The 17,661-nt window shown below is 44.2% G+C and overlaps 1 protein-coding gene across 1 annotated transcript in view; it reads right to left on the minus strand.

Annotated features, from left to right (window-relative positions):
* The window catches only part of LOC118390950 (breast cancer anti-estrogen resistance protein 3-like), a 66,272-nt gene that overhangs the window by 48,330 nt on the left and 281 nt on the right, over positions 1 to 17,661 (minus strand). The window contains exons 2-3 of the mRNA XM_035781824.2: positions 7,032 to 7,383; positions 725 to 767 (exon numbers count right to left, since the gene is read on the minus strand). Of these exons, the coding sequence (XP_035637717.1) occupies positions 725 to 767; positions 7,032 to 7,375 (387 nt within the window). The 5' untranslated portion in view covers positions 7,376 to 7,383. The remainder of the gene's footprint in view (positions 1 to 724; positions 768 to 7,031; positions 7,384 to 17,661) is intronic.

Here is a 17,661-nt window from a genome sequence, read left to right on the forward strand (position 1 = left end):
CCCCGTTTCAAACAAACCCACCCCTCTCTCTGCCATTAAGTGGGTATACAAGACTATATCTACACAGGAAACCAAGCTTGTAGAGGACACTGTCGCACAGCTAAACTTTATGAACCGAAATGAGATGAAACACTGTAGTCAAAGGAATAGTCATCAGACCTTCTAAAGGTCAAACACAGGAACACCCACACATACAGTAAACACATCATGTACTCTCATGTCTTCTCCATGTGTATATATTTACTGTCTATTAATCTATCTTTCGTCCTATATCCTTTAAAATACCGGAAAAAATAAACTGAGAGACTCCATATCCTCTATGTAAGATCTACATCATGTGTCAATGTTCCGAAAGAGAGGTCCCTGGAAGCTACTAGCATTCCTGCCCTATTTCACTGACCTCACAGTTACAAAACAAGCCTAATCTATATCAGATATCCCAGAGGAATTAGTGTTATATCAAATTCCAAAAGCTGAACTACATAAGCTTACAGTATTTACTACAGTTTTACTGACACTGAAAGGAAATAGAAACGTAAACCTTTAAGACTGGACTGGTCTTGCCTGTCCTGACTAAAACACAATTCAGATTAGCGATAATTGAACCAACCCTCAATCTTTCTGACCTCTTCTCAATCAGAAGTAGCTAAACACTAGTGATGCCTGTTGGGCCCTGTGTCTCAAGCAGCAGTGGAATAGGTAAGTGGGTTGAGTGGGTTCCTACCTTGACGTACTCCAGGGTGGGGTCCATGCTGCTGCTGGGGTCCCTGGGGAACAGAGACAGAGTTCTGTTGAGTGAACACATTCCTAATGGCAGCTTCTGGTCCCCTCCACTCCCTCCCTGTGCTGTGATGCGTCTGCTTCTGCTATCCTGCCTGCTGACTGTGGGTCTACCTCCTCTCTGACAGGAGTGGCATGCTCAGACACTGCCTTCCCTCCTCTCCACCCCTCCACTGCACCCCCACTCTTTAGTCTACTCACCCAGCCCCCACACAAGTCACAGCTACACGTGTCCCCTTTTTCTGACCCCACTGGCAAATTCACAGAGGGGTAAGAGACACCCCCACATCTGCCCTGTCTCTTACATCAGAGGGAAAAAAGGGGGTTTAAAATGCCGTATCATTAGCAGGGCTAGTCCTCCCAAAATTCTCAGTATCACTTCAGATGTTAGAAATGCATTTTGAGAGGACATAACATCATTAAGCTAAGATTAGTTCTTTTCAAATCCCTGAGGAAGTGTGGATGCATTCCCAGATCTCTGCGAAAAATTCTGTTTATTTTGAGTTCTGCCTCTGTCTCTCATCTCAAATGGGTTTTTTTCAGGGGGGGGGGGTTAGAGAAGTTGAACCCAAGCCCTTGATGCAGGGGTCTTACAGTCAGACAAGAGGGGGAGTAATTCCTTGAGCCTTTCACCACTTTTCCCATCGGGATTGTAAAGGGAAAAAACACAAACATCTCTTTTAAGAGCCTTCGTGGAGTAGGAAACAAAAACAGTGGAATTTCAAGTTGCCCCTTAATCCATTCAAAATGTTGAATAAGCGAGTTAGTATCTAAACCAAAGGATTTAGTGTAAAATTACAATCTAAAAATAACTCACCGAACTGCTGTGATGGCCCTTGGTCTTTTCTTTCCTCCCTACTTTCAGAGAAAGCCGGGAACGCAGCAGGAAATACGGTTGAGAGTATAACAATCTGAAAAATACTTCCCAAGAAGTTCAGCACCGGCCACTAGCTCTTAAACAGATCTATCTCCATTTAGCTGCTGTACGACCGCGTCTCATCTACTCACTGCGAGGAGAGGTGAACTTTCTCTCCTCTGCCCATTCTTTCATGTCAGCCTATACAGTAACCTGGCTTCTCTTTCAGCAGGGTGAGTGACTGGTATGTCATGCCACCTCAGAGGAACACAACACAGACAGGCTGCTGCGCTGGCTGGTTCACCTCTGAAGCCGCTCCATCCGCAACAGAATAAAGAGCTGGCCTTGTTATTCAACAACTACATCTACAGTGTTAGGTAACGTCACATTCAGTTCACAGTATGGTGGTGTTCCTATAGAATTGGACAAGACATTACAGGTTCCACCTGCTCCCATCAGACAGCCGAGACTAATAAAGAGAATAGATATCCCACCCATAGTGTTCATATTGGGTAGAGAATGGATATCCCACCCATACTCTTCATATTGGGTAGAGAACAGATATCCCACCCATACTGTTCATATTGGGTAGAGAACAGATATCCCACCCATACTGTTCATATTGGGTAGAGAACAGATATCCCACCCATACTGTTCATATTGGGTAGAGAACAGAGGTGTTGGGAGACACATCATAGAGTTGGAGAGAGGACGAGTGAGAGGACAAGTGAGAGGACGAATGAGGCCTCAGGCCAGCCAAAGATCCTCTCCTTTAGACCGGTTTAGTGTCAGCCAGACCACAGCTGCATTGTGTCCTGGGGAGGAAATGTACCCTGCTCAACCACTGACTTTCCCCAAACCTCAAGTTCAAATGGAGCTCAGTCAAGGCAAGGACAAGGACAGAGCAGGTCACACACAGACGACGTGGCTATAATTGGATTTCCGCACACAGCCTCCCCTTCTCTGACTCACTGACTGAGAGAGAGGGGCACTTGACATGCAACACTCCCTCAGTCAAAGGTTGCTCTGGATGCCTAAAGGCGTTCGCCTGCTTCCAAGCCGAAAGAGTTCGGAACAGTTCGTTCATATATTCCGACAACATTTTGTGGCGTTTTTGTTCGTTTTGGACTACAGCAAGGTTTTTTTTCGGCTGTTCAGGCACATAAAACATTTTCTCAAGGAAATCAAAAGTTGGTAGCCAAAGTCAACACCCCCTCATCGGCGATTGGTCAACAGTAGGAATTTTTCAATTCCTCCTGTCATTCAACGAGAAACAACTTGTCCTCATGCACATTTTTTCACTTGAGACATACTGCACCAAACATCCTCGTCAGGACGACTTGGCAAAAACTTAAAAATGAATGACCGATTTCTTGAGTTATCTTAGATTAATTCTGACTATTTTGAGGACTGATTATAGTGTCTCAAGAGAGACAATCAGTACTATTGCCACTTTTTTCTAGTTTTCAAGCGAAGGTCTTTTAAGGGAGTATGCGAGCACACTAGTACGGTTCGCCTAGCCGGGTTCGGCAAGGCCCAGCCCAACCGAAGCCTGCGGAGGCACATCCACACTACTGACTCAAGGGACAGTTTGACTCTATTGGAAAATCCCTCAACTTCTACATGTACTGTATAGTACAGTGGATCAGTGCTCTTCTGTGCACAAAATAACTTATATAAATGCATACATATACTAATCTCTCCCAAACAGAATTGAGTGTCCATCTGGTCATGAAATAATGAATGCAGGGAAAAATGAAGAGGAGAGGGGGTGGTAATGAGTTGCTCTGGTTGACTTCTCTTTCTCTCTTTTTATTTACTGGGTAGCTACAGGTGTGTGTCCCATCAGACCGAACATGTGCTCTCAGCCTGCTGCTGTCTGGCCTTATAAAAGCAGAACCAGCTGTGGCTATACTGCCTTCTGCCTACTCCTTACTCCAACCCAGAGGAGAGGGAGAGAACGAGAGAATGAGGGAGGAGGGAGCAGATGAGAGAGAAAAAACAGGACACCCCTGGTCCAACACAAACAGGAGCTGCAAAAGGAGCGCTGTTTATTTACCCACCAGATCAGCACTCACGGAGGAGAGGGAGAAACTTCTGCTCTGGCTGGACATTATGAACAGAACTAACACTAGGACAGGATTTATAGTGTTTACACTGTGATTGGCTCACACAATAGAAGCCTTCGAGTCCCACAGACAATCATTGACAATAATAGTTTACAGTAAAAATTATTGTTCCGTGGCTGTGCTTCTGATATGGGAATGGAATATTACTTTTAAGATATGGGAATATAATGTTTACTGTACCTAACCAACAGCTTTACAGTAACACAGCATGGCATCATTTGGAGATGCGACCAATGATCAAACAGCAATGTTATGATGACATCCTTTTCTTAGGATTGGGTTAGTTCACGGTGTCCTTGTGGCCGGACATCACGGCATCATTACTTATCTCTGCTGTGATACAGAGGACAGCCTGGGCATGGCGTAAACAAAGACTTTCTGTGAAAGACGTGGTGTGTGTGATGCCTATTCGTCTACCTACCTGGTCCTAACAACGTATGTACTGCAGCTGTAGCACCATGATTCCCAGTGGGATGTTTTGGTTTTTGATCAGAGTGGTTGAGAACTGACGTTGACAGACAGACATCCAGAAAACACTTCACCACTCTCTAGCCTTGGAGGAAACCATCCACGCATCAGATCTGACCAGCAGCAGACCATTTCTCAGCAGAACAAACAGAGAGAATCAGTCACTCTAGATTCTGAGCTCACGGCCAGCTCCGTCTTTTATCAGCCCTTTCATCTCCTATACAAGGCTGTAAATCTTCTCGCCATCTCAACCTGAGTCAACCGGAGTCCAACTCATAAAGTATTTGCAGGCACACCACAGCCAGAGCTGTCTGCCTCCCCCTGGGGCAGAGTGAGTGGGCCCTGGGTTATAGTGGCTATCTGGCTTAGGCACATACAAACACACACAACCACACAGGCACACATACCACACAGATTGACTGAGGTTAGGGGTCACCTGAAGAATCACTCACTTTCTGGATCAATCCAGATAGCGTCATCGATACAGAGTAAACACTGATTAATTAGTGTGTGGTTAAAGGATGGAGCACTGTCTGGGTCAAGGGTCAACAGACAGTCGGGGAGACTAAAAAGTCAGCACAAAGAAACATAGGTTGGTTTAAAACATGTACAATATCCACAAAACAGGAATAAGCAAAGTAGTTCAATGAGTAGAAATGAAACACTGTGTTCAGTGTTCATTGTTCAATGTAATCTGCATGAAAAGAGATGGACAGAGTGGCATATCCTCCCATCCTGAAGTTAATGACAGAGCCACACGTAACTGCCAAAATAAAGGTAACACCAACATTAAGTGTCTTAATAGAGCAATGGGCCGCCACGAACCAGAACAGCTTCAATCCACCCTGGCATAGATTCTACAAGTGTCTGGAACTATATTGGAGGAATGCGACACCATTCTTCCAAGAGAAATTCCATCATTGGTGTTTTGTTGATGGTGGTGGAAAAACGCTGTCTCAGGCGCTGCTCCAGAAACTCAAGTGTTCAATTGAGTTGCGACCTGGTCACGGAGATGGCCATGGCATTTGGTTTACATCGTTTTCATTCTCATAAACCATTCAGTGACCCCTTGTGCCCTGTGGATGAGGCATTGTCTTCCTATGGGGTCACAGTCATCGTAACCTAAATAATGGCCTGCCCAGCATTTTTATACATGACCCTATGATGATGGGATGTTAATTAGTTAATTAACCCAGAAATCACACCTGTGTGGAAGCACCTGCTTTCAATATAGTTTATATCGCTCATTTACTCAAGTGTTTCCTTTATTTTGGTAGTTACGCGTATATTTTCATAAGCGATGAGGACAAAGCCCTTTGACTAATCCTGAAATCTCCCTCATCAGTCAGCCATACCCAGCTCCCTGGCAAAGCCAGGTAACCAACCAATCAACCAGCGGCCTTCAGATAGACACAATGGGCCTGCAGTCCTGTCCTGTAGCAGGCAGCACAGTGCTGGCAGCCACACAGAATGGGTCCCTCAGAACTATAGCTGTCATAGTGTTCTGTTAGCCCTGATCCCTCACCATCTCCACACATCTATCTGCACATCAGCGTCTAGAGTTACAGCAGCAGCCAGAATCTGGGCTTTGGTCTCCGTGTGCTTAATGCACCTCAGGGCTCTCTTCAGAACCTCTCTAACCCTCCTCTCCATCCCTCTCTCACTATCTCTCTCCTTCCCTCCCTCCTTGCTTCCCTTTCTTTGCTGAGCCAGACAACCCTCTTCCTCTGTTGCTCCTCCACACCTCCACTGTGTCTCCCATACTGCCAGAATGAAGGTTGTGGCTTATTTATTCTCCTTCCTTTTGTCTACTTTTCACCTTCACTAACCTCACCAGCTTTGTGGAGATTAAATACTAGACCTATATTAGATAACCTTCAAATGTCAACGGATAGACACAGCCTTTTCAGTTATTAGTAACACCCCCCTCGCACCCCAACCCCCTTCCTCCACCAAAGTCCAGACATATTCTGTCTGCCTGCCCAAAGTGTGTCTAAAGACTGTGTTTCATTCTGTCCAGCACTGCACCGTTGCTCTGGTCTATAGTGACACACAAAACTCTGTCACACAGGATATAACTCACAGTCTGGGTTGTCTGGGCGCATATATCTCAACCATCTAGACATGCTTTGTTGTTGTGGCGGTTGGTTTATATCTAAACAGAGGGCTTACCTTCACTGCATCTCTCTGAGGTCTGTGTGTGTGTATACGTGTGAATGTGCTGTTGTGTCTTTATCCACAGTTTCCTGGCCTAATCACATGGATTGATGCTGAGGAACTTCTCGTCACTTCTCTGTGTTCTCTAAGATCAAGCAAGCCCTATCAGCAGTCTGACAGTGTTGTGTTTCAGTAGTGAGTGAGGTGTTAAGCCCCGCAAAGTGCTGTGGGGAAGAGGAGGCCCTGACAAATCAGCCCCAGCCCCCAGATAACATCTATAGGGGGCCACAGTGAAGCTGCTCTGCAGTAACTCAACAGGGCCTGAGGAATACAGCCCTCTTCCCTGACAGACAGAGAGGTGGTAGCAGAGAGGCTAGTGCTAACATGTGCTGCTCACTGATTACATCTCAGCTGACCTGCTTACCATGGCTTGAGCTGGGACACTATTTCAGAGTGAAGTAGTCTCAGTTAGTCAGGGGGGTGGTAGCAGCTGAAAGTCTGCAAAGTACTTAAGGGGCTCTAAAGAGCGCACCCTAATTGTCTTATTGGACAAAACATAAATATTTGTTTTAGATTCGGATTCTGTGAAATTAACAAAGGAAATTATAGCCGGGGGGCATAAAAGCTGTGTCTGGCTGTACCTGTATGAGGTGTGGCCTTCCATCCCTGTATGGTAAGGCTGGTGTTCCTCGATGATGTTGTGGATGAGGGGCGAGGTGGGCAGGCGGGCTCGGGCCGGGTGGGGCAGAGTGCCCATGTGACTGTACATGTCCCAGGAGCGGGCAGGGCCCTGAACCGGGGCCCCTTTCCTCCTCCTAGGCAGAGTGCCGTGGATGGAGACACTGTGGTATCCGGCTGGGGGCAGCTCCGGTACTGCAGGCCTGGAGCTCAGCAGGTCCATGGAGGAGGCCAGAGAACACTGCCTGCTGCCCACGCCCATGTGCATATTTCTTGGCAGACTGGCAAACTTCCCCTCTGCCATCATCCTCAGCTCTAAGAGGGAAGAAAGAGAGAGAGACATCAGATCAGACCACATGGCAGGAGGAGGAGTGGGAGGACTAGGGGTTATATAAGGCTGACAATATCACAGACATGGTGCCCGGTAAAGTAAACATGTGCTGCTGATGCACATCCTCACAAAGGACAAATGTGTGGAAACATATACGTGTGTACGTACAGTTCCTCTTAAGCTGCCCACCCGGTATACTATAGCACAGTGACAACTGCATTGGCACCGGATATGTTATGATAATGATGGAATATATACGTAAGTACAGTGAAATGAAGCCAGTGGCATAGAGACCATGCTTCATGTATCCCAGTCATAGTTCCACTGATGCTCCCTCCCTCTCCATAGCAGCAGCAAGGAGCAGGATGACATAACTGCAGGCTATCAGTGAACCACCAGCCAGTCTGACTCTGACCACAAGACAGCAGATAGAGACGTCTTGTTCCATGCCCTCTCCAAAAAACATGTTTACCTCAGCGTTCCACACCCAGTTTTTGGACCACTACGCCACTAATTGGGCAATGAAATCAAGACTCCTTTCTAAGCCGAATGGATTTTCTGCTCAGCTTTCTGCTTTCATCCTTTGCCCCCAGCCAGCCTTTTAGCATGCTAATGAGCAGAGAAACAAAACTCATGCCTTAGCAGAGAGAGAGGCTGACATCACTTGCTGTTGCTGCTGTTTCTTCACCTGCTCCTCACAGAGCAGCCACACAGTTTATGGATTATTCATAACCTGTTTTATTTCCTTAACTTGGCTTGGCATGTGAAGGGAAGTGAACTTGGTAAAACATTTATGGCAATCTTCTCAGCGGTGCAGCCATAAGTTATGATATTGGATTATCATAAGGGGTCAACTGAGGATAAAGCCTGCTGCCTTAATTAAAATGAAATCATGTGGTGATGACAGACAAAGAAACACTTTGTCCTGGCACTTTGATAGAGTTTCTTACTCAGCAGTCTTTGTTTTACACATGCATGGATGTAAACCTCTGTGTGGTAAGACGTGGTGGTGGGTTGAGGGAGCAGCAGTCCTATAGAAACGGCCTCTTGGGGAGGACGGGGATAAGGAGAGGTAGAGAATCCACTGACCCAGACAACAGCTGAGTGTGAGCACGCACTGACCCCGTTAACCAGTTCTATTAAAGCTATTCAACAACAAACACACCGCCACTGAAACACACGCACACGCACACACACACACAGGGCAGTGCTGATGTTGCTTTCAAAGCCTTTGTCCTCTTGGTGCTGTGTGAAATTTTATCTGAGCCAGGGCTGGTGTCAGTGTTTAGGTCTGGTATTAACTCTGTGAAATGTCTCTAACTGAGAGGGGGCGATTTAAGGCCCTGCTTCACGTCCCTAAAATGGTTGATCCACCCCACAGTAATTGCAGTGCAACCAGATATCATCTTCTTCAAGGAGATGCTTTGCTGTTGGATCAGTGCCAGGAGGGCAGCAGCAGGGAGGACTGTACTATAGCAGTATGGGTCTAGAGAGTCTGGTGGGAATTTCCCAACATCATGGGTGCTACTGACTGATGGGAGAGTACCATAATCTGCCTTGTGATGACAGCACACTTCAAAATACACAGACACTCACTCTGATTCTGCAAATTCAATGAAGAGTAGTCAAATCTAGTCCTGTAATTAAATAATGATAAGATCTCCCTTCTCTCTGTGCTATGTCTCCTTACTCAGCATTGCAGTATTGAGGAGATGAAAGAACGCCATTAGGTAAGAGGAGTAATGAACACCAGGGGTGTAGACTAAAGGCATCAGCATGCTTCAGTTTGGCTGGTGGCTAGCGGAAGTCGGCTAGGCAAACCGAACGAGGGTGCTCGCATGCTCCCTTAAAAGACCTTCGCTTGAAAAACGAGAAAAAAGGGGCAACAGTACTGTTTGTCCATTTTGAGACGCTGTCGCCAAAATACACTTTCTCAAAGTAGTCAAGAGTTAATCTAAGATAACTCAAGAAATCTGTCATTAATTTTGACGTTTTTGCAGAGGAGATTTTTACATCTAACTAAGATGTTTGATGCAGTATTTCTCAATTAACAAATGTGCATGAAAATGAGTCATATCTTGTTGAATGACAACAAAGACATACCTACTGTTGACCAATCACTGACAAAGGGGCGTAGACTCAGGTTCCGAACTTTGGCTTGCCTCCAGAAAAAAAGTTGTGTGCCCAAACAGCCCCCAAAAAACTCACCGAAGTCCAAAACTAACAAAACGTCACAAAATGTCATCATAATATATGCACAAACTCTTCTGAACTGTTTCGGCTGGGAAGCATGTGGACGTATTTACATCTGGACATCCCTCATGAAAAGTAGCTTTCAATTACCTACTACTCATCACTACTACACAAGATCTACACAAAACCTCCTGGTTTTACTACCCAATTACTTTTGAGATGTGTCGTAAGCCAGTGGTGATTTATGTAGTAATTTAAGTAGTAATGAATGATAAATTGGGACGTTTCACTACTGGTGAACACTACATATTTCCTGTGCAAATCACTACGTAATTCTCCCTTAACTGTGTAACTACTGAGCTTTTGGTTATCTACTACTTAAAACATACACATACCTACACAATTCCTACATGCTCATGTAACCGATGTGAAATGGCTAGCTAGTTAGCGGGGTGCACGCTAATAGCATTTCAATTGGTGACGTCACTCGCTCTAAGACCTTGAAGTAGTTGTTCCCCTTGCTCTGTAAGGGCCGCGGCTTTTGTGGAGCGATGGGTAACGATGCTTCGAGGGTGGCTATGTGTGCAGAGGTTTCCTGGTTCAAGCCGGGGAGGAGAGGGACGGAAGGTAAAACTGTTACATTGGTGCCGTGACCCGGATCACTGGTTGCTGCGGAAAAAGGAGGACGTCAAAAGGGGAGTGAGTGTAACGATGTGAAATCCTTTCCAACTACTCCGCTAAATATCACTCCTCTCTCACAGGAAAAAAAACAGCTGCTACAAATTCGCTCCATTCAATAACATCACAATTTAACCAACACCAATATATTTTTGTGACTACCTGGACCTATAATTTGTTTCTTGAAGTATAGAAACCAAATCATATGATTTGAATGAAAAGTATTTTAATAAACAACTGGAAAATGTGACTGTAAGAAGCGCACATCACTTCAAATAGGCTACATGTCATATTAAACAGCATATAAACACTCTAAACAGGTCAAGAGCCAGACAGGTAGCCTAAGAAAGCACGAAAATGAATTATTTAGGCTATATTATTTAAATTATTTACAGGTTATAGCCTTCAAATAAATACATTTTGAAGCATTTGCGAGTGCGACACACTAGGCTGGCAGGGACTTTAAGCCTTCAGCATTTAAACAACATTTTGTTGTATTAAATCACTATAGTCAATAAATTGCGCAAAAGGCTGTGACTTACTTCAATATAGGAAAAATCAATTATTAGGCTCAGTCTAAAGTGCATTTTAATTCATTTTTAGAAACATGAGTTTGGCCTGAGTCTGTGGTTTCAGGCTCATGCAATGGTGTCTGGAGAGCAGACCAGCAGCGGAGAATACACTCTCTGTGATTGGGGATGCTAAACATCCTTTGGGTCACTCTTGCCAGGCTGGGCAGGATGTGTAGTGGTTTTTTTCTGTAGGTAGGCCTAAAAGATTTTAGTGAAAATAACCCTATCAAAACAAAAAGCTCCTTGAAAGAGGTAATATGTCACGCCTATTGGGCCAAAATCAGTGATGGCCTATTGTATAGATAATAGAATGAAAATGAACCAAACTTTTAAGATATTTTTTGTTTATAAATACTATGCTACAGTGACAGACTTAGCTAGCTACTCACCTCATTCCTTTCTGTTAGCATGTGCACATAACAAGTACACCATCAGGCTTTCGAGATATGTGTTTTTCAGATTCCACAATGATTCTTTAGTTGTGGACACTTCATCACCACACTCTCTCTCTTGCTCTATCCTCCTCACCTTTGTAAGTCGCCTTGATTTTTCACCTATGTGTTTCATCAGTTTCTTTATGAAAATATTTAGCATACTTGATGACAGTAGCTAAAGCAAGGGGATAGCAGCACGCAAGTAGACTACAAATTCATGCTGGGTTGGGAATGCCGTGAGCTCACGAAGTGAGCGCTACTGGAGCGGAATTGGAGCAGGCGAGAAGGCCAACGCTCCAGCCTTTGGTGAAACTCACTCCACGCTCCAGTCAAATTGGGCACATTCTCTGGTCACCACTAGACTAGCGCACATGTTTCCTCAAGTTTGTAACTGTAGTTATATCATCAAACAATAAATAATATGCTTATACAAATTTAATTGTAATTTTTTATTAAATTAATTACATATTAAATAATATATTTACGCTTTTGTTAATCCCTTTAAGGCCTTATCTTCATTCAGCTTTAATTTAACTATCTTCAGATTTAAACATTTTTGCAGACACATGTCTCCACCATGTAACCTTTTAGAAAATAAAGACAAGCACAAGAGAGAACCAATTATAAGGCATTATCAATCATCTGCTAACAGAGGTCACATTAGATAACACAGAAAGAAAAACATTTGACTAACAATGTTAATCTTACCAACAACGGCCTCCAGTCTTCTTATGTTGAGGACCTCCTTGGCAACAGGTCAAAAAGACATACAGTGCCTTCAGAAATTATTCACACCCCTTGACTTTTTCCACATTTTGTTGTTTTTCAAAGTGGGATTAAAATGAATTTAATTGTCATTTTTGGTCAACAATCTATGCAAAATACGCTGTAATGCCAAAGTGTAAAAAAAAGCTAACATTTATATAAAATAAAAACACTAATATATTGTGAGGACAGACACTGGAGATGAGAAGCAAGGACAGGGAGTGAACATTTAATGGAAAACGGACATACAACAAGAACAACGTCTGGACAGGGGGAACAAAATGACATTCTGACAATAATGCTGACATGGGGAGCACAACTGAGGAACATACAGATACAGAGGGGGCAATCAACAACGTGAAGGCGTCCAGGAGACAGGTGTGTGCAATGAAGGGCAGCCTGGTGCCCTCGAGAGCCAGAGAGGGAATGCTGGAGCAGATGTGGCATATATTTTCATTAGATAATACTCACCCCGTTAGACAATACATGTTAGAATCACCTTTGGCAGCGATTACAGCTGTGAGTCTTTCTGGGCACGTTTCAAAGGCCTTTGCACACCTGGATTTGCACACCAATATTTACCCATTATTCTTTTTAACATTCCTCAAGCTCTGTCAAGTTGGTGGTTGATCATTACTAGAAAGCCAATTCCATTTTTTGCCATCATAGAGTGTCAAGACGATTTAGGTCAAAACTGTAACCAGGCCTCTCAGAAACGTTCAATGTCATCTTGGTAAGCAATTCAATTGTAGATTTGGCCTTGTGTTTAAGGTTATTGTTCTGCTGAAAGATGAATTTGTCTCCAAGTTTCTGTTGGAAAGAACACTGAACCAGGTTTACCTCTAGGATTTGCCTGTGCTTGGTTTATTCCATTTATTTTGATCAACAAAAAAAACTCCCTTGTCCTTGCCGATGACAATCAAACCCATAACATGATGCAGCCACCACCATGCTTGAAAATATGAAGAGTGGTACTCAGTGTTGTGTTGGATTTGCCCCAAGCGTAACGTTGTGTTGGATTTGCCCCAAACGTAACACTTTGTATTCAGGTCAAAAAGTGAATTTATTTGTCACATTTTTTCTAGTATTACTAAAGTGCCTTGTATTCTGTAAAGACTTCCTTCTTTTCACTCTGTCATTTAGGTTAGTACTGTGGTGAAACTACAATGTTGTTGATCCATCCTCAGTTTCTCATATCACAACCATTAAATTCCGTAACTGTTTTAAAATCACCATTGCCTAATGGTGAAATCCCTGAGGAGTTTCTTTCCTCTCTGGCAACTGAGTTAGGAAGGATGCCTGTATCTTTGATACACCATCCAACGCCAAATTAATAACTTCACCATGCTCAAAGGGATATAGCACGTCTACTTTTCTATTTTTACACACCGAGTTTGCTTTTCTATTTTTGCACATCTACCATCTGGTGCCCTTCTTTGCGAGGCATTGATAAACCTCCCTGGTCTTTGTGGTTGAATCTGTGCTTGAAATTCATTCCTTGATTGAGGGACCTTACAGATAATTGTATGTGTGTGGTACAGAGATGGGGTATTTATTCAAAAATAATGTTCACTGCTATTACTAAACACAGAATGAGTCAATGCAACTTATTATGTGATTTGTTAAGCACATTTCTACTCCTGAACTTATTTAGGATTGTCACAACAAAAGGGTTGTGGGTTTCCAACAAGTCAGTTTGTCAAATGTCTGCCATTCTAGAGCTTCCGCGTTCAACTGTAAGTGCTTTTCTTGTGAAGTGGAAACGTCTAGGAGCAACCACGGCTCAGCCGCAAGGTGGTAGACCATAGAAGTTCACAGAACGGGACGAAAGAAAATTGCGCGTAAAAATCGCCTGTCCTCGATTGCAACACTCACTACCGGGTTCCAAACGGTCTGTGGAAGCAACGTCAGCACAATCACTGTTTGTTGGGAGCTTCATGAAATGGGTTTCCATTGCCAAGCAGCCACACACAAGCCTAAGATCACCATGCGCAATGCAATGGTGTAAAGCTCACCGCTATTGGACTCTGGAGCAGTAGAATACATTCCCTGGAGTGATGAAACACGCTTCACCATTTGGGAGTCCGGAGGACAATTCTGGGTTTGGCGGATGCAAGGAGAACGCTACCTGCCCGAACTTATAGTGCCAACTGTAAAGTTGGGTGGAGGAGGAATAATGGTCTGGGGTTGTTTTTCATGGTTCGAGCTCGGCCCCTTAGTTTCAGTGAAGGAAAATCTAAATGTTACAGCATACAATGACATTCTAGACGTTAATAGGTTTGTGTAGTAAATAAGTATCACCTTTTCATGATGGATGATATGCTCTTTGAAACCTGTTCCTGGTTGACATAGTAATCTAGCTAGCTATGTATATTAGGAGATGGTTACCAGCAGGTTTCAATCTCAGGAGAAAAAGGACATTCCAATGAGATAGGATCAGAAAGACTTTTGATCCACCTACTGTACTGTACTTAATGTTCCAGATGCATGGTGGGACTGAAAATCAGAGCAGAGAACAGGCTTTCACAGAGTGATACGGCACTGGATATTAGGTATCCAGAATAAAAAACTCCCTCACCCCATAAGAACAGTTTCCAGAAATTGCTTAACTCCTCTAATATCATGTTGATCACAGGTCATGAATGACATCGTGCCGCATTCTAAACTACTGGGAACTCGGAAATCCCAGACTTCAGTGCATTGAAGACAACTGGGTAGCTTGGACTGGGAAAATCATTTTTAACGGTCATCCAACTCGAATACGAATACGGAAACTCTTTTAAGAACTTCAGCTTTCCGACCTGAAGTTTTATTTATGTTCCCAGTTGTCTTGAAAGCACCTCGGATCAGACCACCACAGATGTTTATTCACCTGCTCTGTTAGACTCGTCAGGTGGGTTGAGTCACTGAACATGTCCCAGTTACTCAGCATCATCATACCACAGGACAAACGCCAGCGAGTGGGAAGAACATATCCCTTCACAGCTCTAAAACACATTACAGTCTATGCAAGTGCGACTATTCACACAAATCAACCAAACACCCTACCTTAATTAACAGCACCCTCCTGGGTCATGATGCACAGTGGGTGGGTCAGCAGCCATTTTGTGCCAGACCACTGACCAGTCACAACCACATATCCCTTCCTGCAGTAGCTAGGTGACGATTCCTATAGAAGCCAGTTAAACTGGTGGTGCGGAGGCGGGGGGTTAATTGGCTGGTGAGTAAAGTGCCTGAGGGCTGGTCAGTGTGTGGAGGCCTGCTGTTGACCTCGGAGAGAGCAAAATGAAGCAGCCCAGCAGTGAGTCAGTGGGGCCAGAACCAGGCACATATCTTTCCACTTAAGGAATGTTGCTTGACAATTACTCCCCTGTGGTGACAGTCTGTCGCACGTGCCGGAAGAGAAAGGGTTAACCCTCTCTGGGCTCCTTAAGAACATGAATATTCAAGACATTAATCTGATAACATAAATTATTCAGGCAAAATACTAGAAGAGGTGACAAGGTTATGGCCATCATTTGAACTGAGGTGTGGGTCTAGAAAATACCTCTTCTTTCATCTATCTCCTTTGTGTCTCTCATGATGTTTCTCCTCCTTACCTCACACTGTTTTACTTTCTTTCTCTCTTTTGTCTCTCTACCTCTCACAAGCACAATGGTCTTTCTCTGGCTCTCTGCCCACTGCATATATCATCCTCTGCATCTTTCACTGAAGACACACAATACCACACACACACACAGACACACTCGCAAATTCTTTAAAGTCCTTTGTATCTGGCTCGTGACACAGGGCACATGCCATTGCTGATGTCAGCAAACACAAATATTGTCTTTCTTTTACTGTACCTATAGTAGGAGCATTGTGTCCTGCACTAGTCCCACAGCACATACAAATCTGTTAAGTGAAAGTGAACAAAACTGGCCTTGATTCAAAAAGATACGCAAGAGTCAACATGCAAAGGAAATAAAACTATAACCTTTCCAACTAAAGCTACTAGAGATGTACAGGGGAAGAAGAGAATACTCCAGTGCATTTCTAAACAGTGTTATCAGTGTTATGTTTTCTCCAGCCTTCCCCCACACTCACTCCTCCATGGGAATCTAGTGAATAATGCAAGTCCCCTTCAATGAATTCAAACCTGCTTTGAGTGGACAAAAGACCCAGAGAGGCTGTGGGCCACGAGCACTCTTCAGAATAAACCCTCTAATAAATCTGTCACCATAGCCTGACTGCTATTCCCAACCAGCTTCTCTCATCCATCCCATATTTGACAATGGTGCAGTTCTGTGGGAGACAAAACAGTTTGGTCTGCTCTACACAGTGGACATCTGGGCTGGACTATACATCTAAACCCACATCAGACCCATCATACCCAGGGCTTTGGGAGTTTATCTCTCCCCCATTAATGCCGGTCCTCCACTCAGTACACAAATCCCAGTGAATCAGGCTGTAGACAGACTCCGAGCCGACACTCAGGGTTTCTACAGCAGGGCGTTCAACCATCTTATGTAGTGTACAGGAAGGAATAGGAAGCTTTAGCGAAAGGGGCTGACACACAGCCAATAAGCTAAGACGTGGAGGCAGCAGGCAGGGCAGGGAGATCAGAATGTGTTTCAGCTGGGGCTCTAAAAGTAGCAACTAGCAGACACTTTACAGCTCCAGCTCTGTCACATGCTGCAGGCCTGGCCCCTCATTACCCAGACAGCAGAACAGACCCACTAGGAAAACTAATGAGTGGCACAGGAAAATAAAGCCACAAATAAAACACATGCAGGGAAATGAAGAGAGGAATACAATTAACCAGAGGAAACTGACGGATGAGGTTGCCCTTCCTTTCTCACTGCAAACTGGAGAGAGTGGATGGGCGGAATACTGCGGACAAACATGTTTGCACACAGACATTAGCATGAACATACACGCACACATGCATGCACACACACACAGCAGTGCATTACTAAAGCAACCCCTGGCCAGTCTTTCTCCAGACCTCTGAAAAGAACAAAGAGTCCAACTGTCACATGACACTTTTTGGCCCTTCTTTTGTTGAGAGAAGGGGGTGTTTGATATGAACTCAGATCTCTCCCACCTTCCTCTCCTCCTCCTCAGAGAGAGAGAGAGTCTTCACGTCTGTGAGCTGCATGGCTGGTCTGTATGTGGCATATGAATCACGAGTTATTAAAGCCCACAGCAGTGGCTGCCACTCAGTTCCTCACTAACAACTCCAGCTACTGTCATCTCTCTCCTACACAGCAACCAGAAACTTAGGTGGCCAATTTCCCAGGGGAAAAGTCTCCGAAATCTATTCCATTGACTAACAAAGTCCTTGAAAAACATGCTTATCTTATGTTATTGTGTAAAGCGTTTGAGGAAACATTTGTTAAAGTTTGACCTTGTTAGTGAGAAAAAGCATCAACTGAACTGACTGAAGTCATTCTACTGAAAACAATACAGAGTGTCCTGTTGACAACTCTGAATAAATCTAAATTATTTGAAGTTGTACAAATTGGCTAGAGAGAAACTAGCAAGAGAGATACTGCTCACACTTCTGTAAGTATCTGGATACAGCACCAACACATTCCAACACGTTTATACAAAGCAGAGTCCAATCCAGTACGGTTTC

This window comes from Oncorhynchus keta, chromosome 1, assembly GCF_023373465.1.
Source record: "Oncorhynchus keta strain PuntledgeMale-10-30-2019 chromosome 1, Oket_V2, whole genome shotgun sequence".
Lineage (NCBI taxonomy): Eukaryota > Metazoa > Chordata > Actinopteri > Salmoniformes > Salmonidae > Oncorhynchus > Oncorhynchus keta.